Source organism: Pecten maximus, chromosome 3, assembly GCF_902652985.1.
Source record: "Pecten maximus chromosome 3, xPecMax1.1, whole genome shotgun sequence".
NCBI classification, from domain to species: Eukaryota; Metazoa; Mollusca; class Bivalvia; order Pectinida; family Pectinidae; genus Pecten; species Pecten maximus.
This window is the reverse complement of record NC_047017.1, coordinates 48886679-48902894: the sequence shown is the minus strand read 5'-3', so window position 1 is coordinate 48902894 and position 16216 is coordinate 48886679. Positions and strand designations below refer to the sequence as shown.

Here is a 16216-nt window from a genome sequence, read left to right as displayed (position 1 = left end):
CTACTGCACTGCAATCATATATATAACATGCACATGCTGTTCCAAAATCTATTGATCATTTTTAGAGCAGTTGCCTTTAATCCAGCAAAAACACATTTCATTACATTGGGAAGGGTAGAATAGATATAATCAAAGTGAAAATGTGGTAAACAAATCTTAACAAATGCCTGAAGACTAGAGTAAATTTTCTAATACATTTTTTTCCAAATTCAGATTTCTGCATGCATTCCACAATATTATATTTGGCTGATTATAAATTATCAGTAGCATCAGAGGAAAGCACTGAAATCCATAACAACAACATGCTGTCAATTCAATGGTGTTTACAATTATCTCTGGTTAAGGTAAATTATATCAGATCCATATTAATGACGGCTTTCAATTTCTGTTATTGCATCAGTTGTAACAGCTAGGATTTCCTAGTGTTCAAAACAGGAAATTGATGTTTTAAATCCGTGTCAAGGATATGACATTGAATTAATTCATTTACAAATGACTAAGACTTCTCTTTGATATCAATTTCCTGTCATTTTTTTTTTAATATTCAAACACTGATTGACTGGTCCTTAAATTTGTAGTATTTTTGACTTAATAGGACATCTGTCTAACATCTGATATTATATTTAGCTTAGTAAATGATATGCTGTAATTTGTACACTGTACATGTATACTGAACTGTATCTGAAATGGTACAATTGTTAATTATGGTATTTATACACTAATAGGCACATGCATTAAAAAGGCCAACTTTACAGTCTAAGGGATATATAGTTAATAGGGTTAATCATGAGTAAGTAAAACAGTTAGAGGTCAAGGGTCAATGATGGTGAGTAAATATGCAGAGGTTAAGGGTCAACTACAAACAAATCAGCTAAGGGTGGATATAGACCACAGGCAGGCAGTATAAGTACTACATATGTAGTTAGTGACAAGGTCAGAAAGACAACGTTTGGTCACCTGGTTCTCTATTTCAACAGCCAAAACAAGTTCAGCATCCTCATCATCATGCTCCTCCTCATCATTAGATGAGTCGGAAACTTTGCGGGTTGGCACCAAATTGTTGAAATCATGCATTTCCTCGAGTTCTGTTCGCACCTGCAAGTTTTAGGTTTGTGTGGAAATACAATGTCTAGATTTATACCAGTGAGGTTAATACAACCTTCTAATGAAGTGTCTACTGTACATGTATCTACAGTGAGATCAGTCGTAATCTATCCACTAAGCAGGACATTCAGTAAACTACAAATAGAACATTCTGCCTGTAAATGTCTCCTATAGAATTGTTCATGATGTCCAAACCCAATTCTATTCAAATGGTCAAACAATACCTTCAAAACTTGACATCTTTCTCATTTTATGTTTTTTGCCTATCATCCATAGAACTAACATTAGCCATGTTCTTATTGCAAATAAATAATTACCATGCAGCGTAATTATTTTAACTTGAAATTTATAAAAAGCTCAAAATCCTTCTACTACTCAATTACTAGGATGTCCTCCTGTGCTTTGTATTTCAAGGTTTAAAAGTGTACTTTATAAAGATACCTCAATAAATTCTCAATTTACTTTGCACTTTCTGTGTGACAACTGACAAACACCCAAGTAACAATTGCCAGCCCATCATTACTTGAAGTGTTTCCCTTGGACTTTTTTTAATCTAAATTTGTTATGTGTTGCACTTTAAATAAAGCTGACAAAACCTGGCTTGAAGCAAGTAATTTAAACGAGTATAAGCTGTTATTTACATCAATATTTCATGTGGCTTCACCACACAATAAAAAAAATTAATGATATCTAATATTCATTGAGTCAGTATAGAGAAAAATACTTTTGTGTAAAAGAGGTGTATCACCAGGAAAGAAATAATGAAGAAAACAAGGCAAAAGAAATTTAATCTAAACCAAATTCATTCTGAAACACCAGGCAGACAATTTATATCAATATATAAGTTATTTATTGGTAAAGATCTTCTTGAAAAAATCTGTATAATACACAGATACAAATCTAATTTGTTTGCATCAGAAGAAAATGAAACTGAGCATATTTAAATAATAAAATAATTTTCACGAGAATTAAATCAGCTACATGGTAATATAAATACACTGTCATCAAAGAAAGGGTACCCATTAGACTAGGTCCCAATATGATTTCCAGAAATATCTTGCCCTACACTGTACATGCTGTTTTTAGGCCTGAAGTAGTTTCGGGGGCTGTCTCAAGGGTATAGGGTAAATCACTAAATTTTGTTTATAGTTCATGTTATGGGTATATATATCAATTATCTGAATCCTTATTACTGGGAATGGTCCAGTGTCTTAAATACTGGGTGATTAACATTTTAATTACTCGGCTTCGTAAACTTTCCAATTTAAGGAGACGGCATATTTATCTTGATCACAAATTTCATGATTTTGTCTTTCTATTTACTCATTTATATAATATGAATTTCTATAAAGTAATATTACGATGTTGGTTGTTTGATTATGATCACTTTGACAATAAATTTTCACCCTCTTTCTATATAGCTACCATTTAAGGTACTTTGATTCAAACTATTAGCATCAGCCAGAGTCACCAGGTAATTTTCAGCATTATTTCAAAATTTGCAGTATCCAAAGTCATTCCTGAATCAGGCTATCTTAGTACACACTATGACACTCTTTTAAGCAACACTTCAAGCTTCGCTTACTAATTATAAATATAACTAAACTGCTGACAGAAACACAAGCTACAAGAGGCCAAACAGTTTTATAAGACTTTTCTTTGTTTCAAACCCACAAGTATATTATAAAATTCCTTACATTATATATTGGTAAAAGAAAAGAAATCAGTTCATTTAAGAGACAAGTATATCAAACAAAAAGTATATCAAAGAATCAGAATTAAAAATCTACTTATCACACAGGCAAACAAAAGTGAACATAACACAAAAAAAAGAATATAAAATGAACAGTATTTATAATAACAAACAATTAAAGTCAAACTAATACTACAGCAATGAAAAATTTAAAAAAAAAGAAATAATAATAATAACAAAGACACACAAAATGAATGCAAACATGAAAAACGTACCTCTTTTATTGAACTTGCTAAAGCACGAATTCGCTCACGAGGAGACTCAAGTAAACGTTGTTTGTATATTTCCATCTTAGATAAAATGTCGACCATATTTCTCTTCACCGTCTTTACTCTCATGTTGTAATACATTTTCTTTTTCATCACTGTTGTCTGTAAACAAGAAAAGGTATAAACAACTGAGCTATGTAAGAAAACAAAAGAGGACTTTGAACCTAGACATCTTTTAATTAAGTTTCATCATGCATTTATAGTGTGAATGATATGACATATATTATATACAGGTATCTCAAATTATACACTGAAATTTTCACCAAGTATAGATCCAACAAACAGGTCATTACCAAGGTGGGATGATTTCTGTTGATTATCCAACACAATGTGGATATTCTGGTCATATAATTAGATCAGATATCAGAAAGTACAGATCTCACTTGGTATGACTCATAAGAAACAGGATAGGCTGCCCAGCACTTTTTGACAAAAAAATAAGGGCAAATTTTCAGGATAAGATTAAGAAAACTGAGGGATACTTTAGGGCTAAAATCAGGAATTTGTGAACTAAATTCGGTCAGTTTGAGACATTTGAGTTCCATTGTCTCAGCTATTATTGGCAGTAACCTTAATAGTCACATCTTTGTCACAAAGTCACAACCTCACATCTTTGTCACAAAGTCACAACCTCACATCTTTGTCACAAAGTCACAACCTCACATCTTTGTCATAAAGTCACAACCTCACATCTTTGTCACAAAGTCACAACCTCACATCTTTGTCACAAAGTCACAACCTCACATCTTTGTCACAAAGTCACAACCTCACATCTTTGTCACAAAGTCAAAACCTCACATCTTTGTCACAAAGTCACAAAGTCACAACCTCACATCTTTGTCACAAAGTCACAACCTCACATCTTTGTCACAAAGTCACAACCCCACATCTTTGTCACAAAGTCCCAACCTTACATCTTTGTCAAAAAGTCAAAACCTTACATCTTTGTCACAAAGTCCCAACCTCACATCTTTGTCACAAAGTCACAACCTCACATCTTTGTCACAAAGTCACAACCTCACATCTTTGTCACAAAGTCACAACATCACATCTTTGTCACAAAGTCACAACCTCACATCTTTGTCACAAAGTCACAACCTCACATCTTTGTCACAAAGTCACAACCTCACATCTTTGTCACAAAGTCACAACCTCACATCTTTGTCACAAAGTCACAACCTCACATCTTTGTCACAAAGTCACATCTTTGTCACAAAGTCACAACCTCACATCTTTGTCACAAAGTCACAACCTCACATCTTTGTCACAAAGTCACAACCTCACATCTTTGTCACAAAGTCAAAACCTCACATCTTTGTCACAAAGTCACAACCCCACATCTTTGTCACAAAGTCACAACCTCACATCTTTGTCACAAAGTCACAACCTCATGTCTTTGTCACAAAGTCACAACCAATAAACAAGCTTGACACAAGGATCCACTGTCAACTGCCTTTCGCTGCATAAACTGAATATGAACTGCAAACTTCATTCAATTTAGACACATTTAGTATGAATTCGTTTTCATAATTGCTAGAGCAGAAGGATAAAAAATAAATAGGATTTCACATGAAAAATTCAGGTTTTTTTTTATGATTTCCCCTTAGATTCTAAATTTTATTAAGGAATTTTAGCAAAACTAAAAAAATCTGGATTTTTTTAGGAATTTTAGGGCCACTGGACAGCCTGACAGTTTAACACTCTGCTGACAATTTAACTGTTTTTAATATTATTGAACCTGCTGCAATTCTGATGGGATGAGAAGGAACTGAATGAGTATATCAACTACCATACCAATGGGTATGTATTGGATTAGTGATGTATAGGTGTGAGAGACTCACCTCGGCCATGTCCACAATAGACTTGCTAACGTCGTACGTGTCTAGTGTGGCCAAGTGGGGCATATGGTACAGCACATGTGTGGAGTAGTTACACAGCAGACTGACTGGTGCAGGTGAGTAGATTGGGTCCTTCATACTCAGGCTCTGTAGCTTGGACAGTCTCATCAGGTGAGTTAGGTCCTAAAGGTTATAACAAAAGCCTCTCAATAAAATGTCTTTGTGTTTGACATGCTACTTAAATACAATTCACAAAGCTGGCCCTCTTCACGGAGGAGATGATTGATAATTTGTCACTGAGCACCTACAATCAAATCAGGTGTCAAATTCCACTAATTTAAAAGTTCAGGAACTATACTTGGTTAAAAAAAATTACCTGAAACATCAATACCATTTTTGTTTTCATGGGGATTTAATGAACCTACATGTACAGACAATATAATGCTTTGTGCAGAAATATTTTACCTACCCGTAACGACGATATGTTGTTTCCTGACAGGTTAAGATCCTCTAAACTCTGATTAGCATCTAAAGTATGACCTGACCAATGATATAAACAGATAGACATATAATTAGATCTTATCAAATTGGTTCCTTTTTCTATCAAATATAAGATCTTTTAGTTTTAGTTGTGTTTGGTCACATGAAAATAAAATGAAATTGAAAACATTGATCTATATACAAGCAAGATATTATCTTGTCAACAATTTTTGAGAACCACTTTTATTATTAAATTAATACCTTTTCATACTTCATTCAAAATCACTTGTTTACATTATCATTATAATGCATGAAATAGTAAAATTACTATGATACAATATTACAGGACGATCATAAAAAAATGATTCAAGACATTGTTTTCACACTTACCTATTTTGGTAATACAATTTTGTGCAAGATTCAACTGTTTCAGTTTGCATAAAGAAGAAAGGTTCTGAGGGAAAAAATAAAAGACTGGTATTGATAAGTGTTTAAATAAATTTCCATTGAAAACAAGACAATTCTGATGATGAAGATGTGTAGAGCCAAGACAAACTTTTTCTTTGATGTAGACTAATTGTAGGTTAAGGGTGGAAATGAAAGTCGTATTGACATACTTTTGAAACATGACACACTGCCTCACCTATAGGTCGACCCACACCCCAAGTATTAATTAAGTTCCAATGACATGAAGTGAATTTTTTGAAGGTGGGTCAATGTAAATGTAATAAACTTTCACCCAAGGAAGTACAGGATAAACTCTTTTACTTTTCTATAATGCTACAGGACAGCCATGGTCCTCCCTTTGTCTCTACACTGTGACTGACATACCTCTATGTGGACTATACTGTTGCTATTCAGCCATAACACCTCCAGATCCACTAGGTGATCCATATTTTCTATTTTACTAATCTTGTTGGAGAATAAGTACAACTTCTGCAGTTTCTTCAAAGCACCAATATTTTCTATTCTCTGTAGACATAAGAAAACAAAGCTACATATGCATAAGTGACAAATACTAAAACCTACTAAATAAATAGATAGTAACAGGACCAACATTAACTTTATATTACATATTTTCATCAATGAGAATGTTGGTTTCAGTGTCTTCTCCAGCAACATAATACAGAGTTTGAGATGGAAAGTATACATCTGTATCTGCAATAATCCCAAGGGACCAGCATATATAAGTGTCAACTTAAACTAAGGCAATGAAATATCATTAACAATGCTGATTCCAATTCATATATATATATAGCATTTTAAAAGGACCTTCCTCATTATTTAAATGTGATAACACACAGAAATGGTAATACAGATTAGTCCTGTTACAGGCAGATCATATCACATTACCACAGGACACAGACCTTGACCCCTGTCTCACTAATCCACAGTTCCTTGAGGTTGTTAAGACATGACAGGCCCTCAATTTTCTGAATCTGCTGGTCGACTAGGGTAAGGCAGGACACATTAGGGAAGTGTCTCATTGCCACGATCCTCGGCATCCCAGAGAAAAACATCTCCAGCACTGTACATGTAAAAACCTCCCCATTCTCAATTTTGTTGTAATTTAGTCCATTGACGCTGCACTGTAAAACCACAACAGAACAGATTCAAATCTTTAAACAATATAAAATAAACAAAATTAATTCTACTTATCAATGAAAACAAGAAGAGTATCCTAAGGACAACTAATATCGCTTGAACGTAGTAACTAAACTGTTCAATCACTGAACCAAACAAAGGTATGTATTCTACAAACAGAAACTGCCAGCAGTTATCGGAATATTGGTTTGGTTTGGTTTATTTTGTTTAACGTCCTATTAACAGCTAAGGTCATTTAAGGACGGCCTCCCGTGTATGCGACATGAATGCGTGTGGTGAGTGCGTATGTGTTTTGGGAGGCTGCGGTATGTTCGTGTAAAGTCTCCTTGTGATAGGCCGGAACTTTTGCCGATTTATAGTGCTACCTCACTGAAGCATACTGCCGAAGACACCCAGCAGCACACCCTATCCGGTCACATTATACTGACAACGGGCGAACCAGTCGTCCCACTCCTTGTATGCTGAGCGCTAAGCAGGAGCAGCAACTACCATTTTTAGAAACTCTGGTATGTCTCGGCCAGGGGACAGTTATCGGAAATAGAAGAATTACCAATTATACCATCCCTCATGCAGCTACCTTTTATCAGATTTCATAATAAAAATATGTATTGCAACAAGTTTTCTGAATGTTTAAGAAAAAGAAGTAATTATTTACAATTTTTTTATTTTTTAGAACACATTTACACATACTATATACTAGTACATGTTTACGATACGTTGCCAATCCTACTGATTGATCACTTACAATTTCCCTGAGTATTTCATCCTCCTCTTCCTTTAGGGACTTTGGTTTGAGGGCAGACTGTGATGAGGACCCTATGAGAGATCCTGTTTGTTGCCCACCAATCGTCCCCCCTGTCTCTGTGGAGCTCCCAGAAGGCCGCAGCAGTCCCCCGGAACTGGACCCTGACAGGGACCCAGAAAGGGACCCATTTGACAATGACATCACGTCTCTGTTTGGTCCCCACAATGGCTTTCTGTTGGTTTACTTCCCATTTCAGGGTAGAGGTGTTTCACCATTCACTGTACAATGTGAACAAACATGTCCTATGTAATATCAGTAGCAATGTTGCCTTTCAGCTCCGGTGTGAACATTTTAACTAGACACCATCTGAAACAGTAATTTTTTAAACATACCTCAGATAAAATCTGTATTCAACTTAAACAGTGCTACAAATCAATTATTACACTTCATGATCTATCAAAACATTCCTAAAGATCAAGTGTTAAGGATTAGTCCTATACTCAATGTATATTCAAGCTTGGCTTTAAAAAGGACTAGAATCCATATACAAATTACACTGGGTTAGTCAGTAATGATATACATACAATGTACATAAACCTGTCAGATATTGTAGAGTGGCATTGGGTAGTTCACTTCAAACACAGACTTCAGATTAAATATATACCTAAGTACTTATACACAGCTATTTAATATACATTATATCAAACACAATAGCATACATAACATACAGCTGAATCTCCTTAATCTCGGGCTCGGATGACTGCAATCTCTCTTTAGGTGGATCAAAATTATACAGAAATAAACAGGAAGTACATTAAACACCTTCCCTGCCTATTTTTCATCCCTGGACCTACTGGTTAATATTATTCTATTCTCAAAACATAGGTCACCAAACATTAAAATTCAATCGAAAATTATGGGTGGCAGATTTATGTTTAATTAATTTACAGTAAATGCTAATAAAGGATAATTACACATTTCTCACATACATCTGATTTGCTATGCAACAACCATTTAAAAACCTATACATTCTTTATGTAAAGCAAATCATTCATGACTAAAGTACATTAACACCAACATTATAATTTAATCTAAATCATTACATGCACTTTTCTATGTTAATTTGTTCATAATTGAAAAAACTGACAAATTGTTTAATTCAAGCATTACATTGAACAAATAAAATACCAATATATACACAAAATTCCTACCACACAGAGTATACATAATGTATAATCACACGTGATGCACCTTAACCTTTCATTAACCAAGCTTGGTAAAAATCCATGAATAACTACAATCAGCTTAAGTGTAAATTTCAACATTTAAAAATGAAATATATAAGTTTAATAAAAATCCATACAGAACTACAGAGAACAACATCCTCTGCTTCTACGGAGATAAAAAAAAAAGTAGTATGTATTGACTGGAATATTTATATTGCTAACAAAATTGTCTGGCTTTAACAGAGGCTGTGCCATATAACTGATATTACCACCACATACAGATTACAGCATTGATCACAGACTCACAGTTAATTAAATTTGAAACTGTAAGCCTGTACCGGTAATACAGTATGTAAATATATATATATATAACCTGTAGCTGTATGTAATACCATAATGGTGATCATTACATCATAAAGAATCTTTTTTTTACAGTTTAAATTTACCAGTAAACCTTTAATACATTATACCCTTCCAATATAATGGTCAGATGAGAATCATGAGCTGTATAACATAATTATAAACAACTTGGTATGTATACATTCATACAAGAATCAATATCTACTATACACCAGTACTAAAGTAATACTAGGTGAACAATTTGGCAAGTTGACATTTCTCAGTCATGTAGAATTCAAAAAGGACACCTGCAGACAATATACCTCAAAGAAATACTTTAAAAATAGAAAATGTGAAATATGATAGCATATAATTCTGCTTCAAGTAGAAATTATCATTGGATTTGTTTTAGCACAAACAGTTTTTGTATACATTGATCCTGTACGAATGTTGTTGGTTGAAAAACATACATTTTATATTGATGTCAACTGTTTGGTGACACTCACACAATTCTTGCTATCTAACACTGATTTTTACATTTCTATTCAGAGTGACTACATTCCAGTAGTTTAACACCGAGACATTGGACCTCTTTAGGTGGCAGTATTTAAAACCTATGTGTTTTGTTTGATGAATAGTCTATATAGCTACAGGACATGTGTACACACACACACATTGGTATAATAATGTGACCAATAAAAATTGATTCCTGACACTTTAGATTAATTCAAGATACAAAAGTTAAAGTACAGCGAAGACCTATAATTTGCATTTGTGTACAAACCAATCCTGGTCAGGCTGGTGAACCTTATAAGATGATGACACACATCGTCTTTATACATTTTAATTTGTATACTGGAAGGGCCTTAACGTATAATCACTATATATAATGTAAACAGATCAACTCCTCATTACAAAGACTCATTATCTCCAACACCAAGTGTATTATGTATACTTAACTCTGGAAACAAATATTTTACAGATCATGATCAACATCTATATTCTATAGGAAAAAAACTTAGTTTGGAATGCTGTATTAACTGACTAGCACTGCAGTGTTCAAACAAGTTGGCTGACAAAGACCATGAGAGATGGTCGAAATATTCCAGGTAACATGATGTTGCTATGAGTTTGGAATTGGTATTAATTAGTAAACATAAAATATTATATAAAATCAAATATATGTGTACCTGAAATATGCTATGATGCATTCCAAATTAAACTATCATAATTTCTATTGTCTACATGAAATATGTCTTGTCTGGAAAAAAGAACAGCATGTATATATGTACCTAAATTGTCTAAAAAGACCACTCATCAATAGAGTAGAGAAAAGTGAGTTTGCTGCTGCAGGTAGCCTTTATATTATAGAGATTCATATAGAATAAATTTCATTGCATAATAATTATTATAATCATAATGGGAGCTGAATCAGGTTTCCTTAAATTGTCACTTTATAATTATATAATCAGGTTTTCAATCATTACAGAAGTGGCCTATTATATGGTAGTTTCATCTGTAATTATATTAATTTAATATAGTTTCCATTTCCTGTAGTGTATATTGTATAATAGATTTATGAAACAGCTATACATATATTTCATTCATAGTTAAAGCTCTGATCTCAAACAGTTATGTCCCTTGTTTCACATGCACTTTACCATATACAATGTATACAGATCATAGAATTTTTGCAACATTCAGAAATATACCAATTTTTTTCAAGATTTTTCTTGGAATCTGCAATTTGACCATCTTGGACATGACATTTTACAGATCTTGTCTCTATATTATGATTTACAATATAATCAATATCTACTTTATAGAAATAATGTGATATATAATTTTCATTTTAAATCATAAGCTAAAATATAATTCAATAAAATAGGTACATGTGCAGTAGATTCTTTGTGTGTCTTAATTATGCCAATCTTCGTGTGTATAAAGGAGCATTAGAAATCTTAAGTTTTGATTATAAATATTAAAATTAATTCTCCGAGGGCCTATTATAATTAATTAAAAAACATCTTAGGTGTTGTACAGATGGTAAAAGCAGAAAAATAAATATATAAATAATATAACTAAAAGTTTGAACAAAATAACATCGCAAGTTGAATCGATGTGATGGCAGTTCATACTATGCAATGAATGTTTTTTATTTTATTTTTCTATGCGGTAGGTTCATTTTGTCCCGCAAATCTCTGCCCAAACAGTGGGTAGCAGTGATAATTTTGGGTGGCAAATCCCACATTATTTATTAAAATTTGTTTGTTTTAATGATAATTGAAACTAACTAAGATATGAACTGCTGCAGAGACTATGAGTCTATGTGCACATATAGGCCTAATTATAAGCCACATCAATCCACTCTAACTACTTTTACAGACATGATCGACTAATCAAAAGACACACTTTAAAATTCTACCAGGTGTGACATGTATGTATAAGCATGAATTAGGAACTCTAATCACAATACAATCCAATAAAATCTCAGTGATTGCATTAACGTAACTTCCTTCATCATTATAAAAAGTACAGTATCTGGCAAAATGTCAAAGTCTGCCATGCACGGTCTCAAATGTAGATACATGTAATATAGGCCAAACATTGCAGGGTTATAATAAACGTGTATATTTGAACAAAATAGTATCTCTTATTTTTCAAGATGTCAAAAGGATTTTCATGTTAATATACAAGATATCACTGGTATTAGCAAGTACATGGGATACATTTCAGCCTTGGATCAAATGCAACCACAGCCGAGCAAGAATTAATACCGTATGGTATAGATCTCTTATTTCAGTGAGAAATTAATGCTTACAACAATACGGTAGTATCCAAACATTTTCTTAAATTAGATTATGGCAAAGACATTACATTGAACAGGAAAATGCGGCAATCATCGATTGACAAAAATGTTATTTACATACGTTTCAGTAGTCACGTTTCAATAGGCCTAGTGCAGTTTCGATGTGTTTCGTCTATTAATTGCAGATTTCGTTGGTTTATTTTCGATACAACAAGTTTGTGTTTCAGATATAGTGTCATGGATGTATTCACTGAAAACTTAAGTGCACAGAAACACGTGTTATACCCTAAATCCTAAGTAAACATATCCTGTACCATTCATTGAAGTCTGTCGCCTCGAAGTGTCTGCCATCTTGAAACTTTATGAAGAAAACTGATTGGCTGATTTCAGATCACGTGTTCGGGGTCGTTTCTAACGAGACGAAAGGGGTACTGCATTGGGGGTTTCTAACAAAATGAAGAAAGCAATATTATACGGGGAAATGTCGTGTTTCATGCTTGATGTTAAATAAACTACTAATCTGCCACTTGATTAAAAAAAATCATTCATGCTTACATCATATATATAAAGAAAGCAATATAAGAGACTCTATGTTTACATGATATATGTTTAGATTTTCAGCAAAGTTATACGTTTTCAGGCCGCCCGACCACCCAAACCTATATACTTGAGATTAAGATTTTATCACCCTCTCTGTCACGCTAATTGAGTGAAACAAGATGTCATTGTACATGTAACGGGAATGGATTTTGTCAGTTATGTACCTTTGTTTGAGTGCTGTGTCCCTTAGCAGAAGTATGTGTGTATGTATTAGAGTATTTTGTTGAATTATAGTTGAATTATTACCTGTAAATGTGAATATACGTGTTCAGAATGTAAAATATATGTAGTATGAGAGTATGTATATAGTTTGGGAATGTGTGCGAGTAATATAATGATTGTGCATTTTATATTGAAAACAGTGTCTGCTAATCTATGTGCACCATTTTGAACGGAAAAGTGTGCTAGTTTATATGTTTGAATGTAACGAGTATGTGTGGGAAGTTGTATGAAGATATAGAATCCATTGGCTGGTACTTCATTACTCAAGTTGGTTGTGTACTTCCCTTCTATACTTTACTTTCTCTACTTTTCCTTTGCTTAACAGAAGCCATTGGCTGGTTACTTTCCTTCAGTCTATGTTGGTAATAGCTGCTTCGTGTATGATAGTGTGGAATATGGTTTTATTCTGTGGTGCTGTAATAGTTATGGTTTATATTGCCAGAGACCTATATTAACTTAGTATATAGGTCTCTGATATTGCCAATGATAGTGCTGAATAAATGTAGGACCTGTATCTAATTCTTGTGTGGTTTGTATATTCAAAGCACGGTACTATTAAGCATAATTAAGAACCTGGGTTGAAGGAAAAATCAAACCATTACATACATAACGTGTACTGAATGTGGCTGAGAAGGATATGAAATAATAAATGAATATATTTACATTTGTCTGGTATTGTAACTATATAGTCAGTTTGAGAGCTCTGGCATTGATGAACTATTAAATGCCATCCATCACGCGCTACACTTATCAGCGTATTAATACAACACAGACCGGAACTACAATATCCAGGATAATTAAGTTTAACGACTAATTATTTTGTCTACATTATTTGTTATAAAAAATATGCCATTTGCGTATTACGTTGATAATAAAATGATTAACAAAATTAAGTTGTTTTTTTTTTTTGTAATTTTCTACGTACTATTTTGTTTGCCAAAAAGCACGCGACCATGTTCCGGCTGTTCCAACGACGGACAAAAATTTACTGACTGTTGGCAAGGCGGGAATTATGAATTTTAAATACGAATTATAGTATTTAAAAAACAAAACAAAAAAAGTAAAAGGAATGTAAATATAAGCGTTGAACTGTTTTTTGTATGGTATTTATGATCTATTTGAATGCCAGAGCTTTGCAAGCAAACAAATAATAATGTGCACATTATTATTTGTTTGCTTGCAAAGCTCTGGCATTCAAATAGCTCATAAATACCATACAAAAACAGTTCAATGCTTAAATATATGCTACAAAAATGCAGCCCAAGATAAGTTCAGAAGCATTATATTAGTACATACATATAGATGTACGTCCCTGATTATATACACAATGCAGGGGCAGTGGTTTGCTCAGGCATGGCCGGAAACTATCAAGAGTCACGTATGTAATGGAGAGGAGGTATCTATTGCATTTAAAGAGTTATATCCAATAGTGGTTGCTGCGATGATATGGGGTCACACTTGGAAGGGACTTCGTATCTTATTTAGATGTGACAATTTAGCTACAGTAGCTATCCTCCAGAAGGGACGGTCCAAAACAGGGAATATCATGCCTCTGATGCGTCGTTTGACTATGTGTGCCACAACTGACTCCTTTGTTGTACTTTCTAAGCATGTACCAGGCAAATGTAATCTTATCGCTGATTCATTGTCTCGTTTACAGATGGCAAGATTCAGAACCTTGGCTCCAGATGCCAACCTAACGCCCTGCACAGTACCAAACCCATCGGAAGTTTTTTGGGACTAGGCTCGGTGATTGATGATCTGTGGGAGACGGCAATAGCCCCTAACACCCGACAGGCCTACAACACAGGATTCAACAACTTCATTCTGCTATTGGCCGGTATTATGGCCAGTGTCAACTTGTCTAACCTACAAGTTACTGAGGACATGCTCATTTACTTTGTGGCCCATTGTTACAACTTGAAACTTTCATATGCTACAATCAAATTATACATGTGCGGTATCAAATTTATGTGTCTCAAACACAATATACCATTTCCTAGTTCTGCCGAATTGAGACGGATGTACGCCATCCTGGGAGGCGTGAAACGTGCACGTGGCAAGATCAGCAGACCTCGGTACCCAGTGACATTCAACATTTTGAAAGACGTAGGCCTATGTGGATATCTACGACAAAAGGCAACTTCTTTCGAAGACTTGATGATGCAGACAGCATGCATCGTAGCTTTCTTTGGCTTCTTGAGATGTGGTGAATTTACTGTTAAAACATCATTTGATCATACAGTGCATTTGTGCGTGAGCGATTTGATAATAACAGATGAATACGTCATGGTACACCTCAAAAAATCCAAAACGAACCCGTTTAGGGAAGGGGTGAAGTTAAAACTATTTAAAGTCGGGGGCATTTTATGTCCTTATGTCGCGTGTTGTAATTACGTGTCAGCCAGACTTAGGCAGAACCCTTCACCAGACGATCCCCTGTTCATTGTGGACAACGGACAAGCTTTAACACGTTCTATATTTATTGCCAAGTTTAAGCATGTATTGCAGTGCATAGGAATTAATTCAGAACTTTATAATGGACATTCATTTCGTATTGGAGCTGCCACCTCAGCAGCAGCAGCTCACGTGGAGGACCATCTGATTAAGGTTCTAGGAAGATGGTCCTCAGACGCTTACTGTAGATACATTAGAACGCCTCAATCTTGCATCAGAGAGGCCCAGATTGCACTTACAAAGCATTGATGTTTATCACCTATGCTACTATTTGAACTGATGTTATAGATATAGGTCATGGTTAATGTTAGATTGCATGTCTTTACCAGATTTTGCAGTCTTATAATTAGTTTACAATTTTTTCAGGCCAGAGACTAGTGTGTATTTTGCAGTGTTCAAATTCTTTCTACTGACAGCAATGAAGTAGTATATTTTTGATATTTATATATGTATGGCCATTTCTTATTTGATTTATATATTATTACTCTATCTATTCTTTTCGTCTCCTTCGTTGACATCAATTCTTATCAAAAGAAGATGATATGTTTATATGTATATGTATACTGAACTAAATAACAATTGTATATAAATATATTAGGCACTTATTTTTGGGGCACTCAGCTATATTATTATCATAATTTATCAGAGTTTGGGCAGTATTTTCATGTATATATATATATATACGGGTTGGTTAAAAACCAATCTCTCATGAAAATTACCCCAAAAATATTCTAACAGTTCTATTTTTATCCTACATATTTATATATAG

The 16216-nt window shown here is 33.9% G+C and overlaps 2 protein-coding genes across 10 annotated transcripts in view; one reads left to right on the top strand and one right to left on the bottom strand.

Moving 5' to 3' along the window:
- The window catches only part of LOC117324415 (leucine-rich repeat-containing protein 9-like), a 56439-nt gene extending 43881 nt beyond the window's left edge, over window positions 1-12558 (bottom strand). For 3 of the 9 annotated variants that reach the window (XM_033880259.1, XM_033880264.1, XM_033880263.1), the window contains exons 1-9: window positions 12290-12530; window positions 7795-8160; window positions 6812-7033; window positions 6276-6416; window positions 5835-5898; window positions 5434-5504; window positions 4968-5147; window positions 3073-3228; window positions 958-1095 (exon numbers count right to left, since the gene is read on the bottom strand). In XM_033880259.1, the coding sequence (XP_033736150.1) occupies window positions 958-1095; window positions 3073-3228; window positions 4968-5147; window positions 5434-5504; window positions 5835-5898; window positions 6276-6416; window positions 6812-7033; window positions 7795-7995 (1173 nt within the window). In that variant the 5' untranslated portion in view covers window positions 7996-8160; window positions 12290-12530. Of the gene's footprint in view, window positions 1-957; window positions 1096-3072; window positions 3229-4967; window positions 5148-5433; window positions 5505-5834; window positions 5899-6275; window positions 6417-6811; window positions 7034-7794; window positions 8161-12289 lie in introns of all 9 variants that reach the window. The other 6 variants (XM_033880266.1, XM_033880267.1, XM_033880260.1 and 3 more) reach the window with 5 other exon arrangements.
- A 1785-nt stretch (window positions 12559-14343) lies between these two features.
- Window positions 14344-15696, top strand: LOC117322793. Its single transcript, XM_033877737.1, has 2 exons — window positions 14344-14368; window positions 14651-15696. Exons 1-2 carry the CDS (start codon window positions 14344-14346, stop codon window positions 15694-15696), a joined length of 1071 nt encoding a protein of 356 aa, XP_033733628.1.
- Window positions 15697-16216: the final 520 nt, after the last annotated feature.

Excerpts from the sequence above, each read along its gene's own strand:
- LOC117322793 (XM_033877737.1), top strand. The coding sequence starts at position 14,344 with ATGGCCGGAAACTATCAAGAGTCAC. Across the intron at positions 14,369-14,650 it reads CGGAAACTATCAAGAGTCAC|ATGGCAAGATTCAGAACCTT; the intron begins GTATGTAATGGA and ends TCTCGTTTACAG.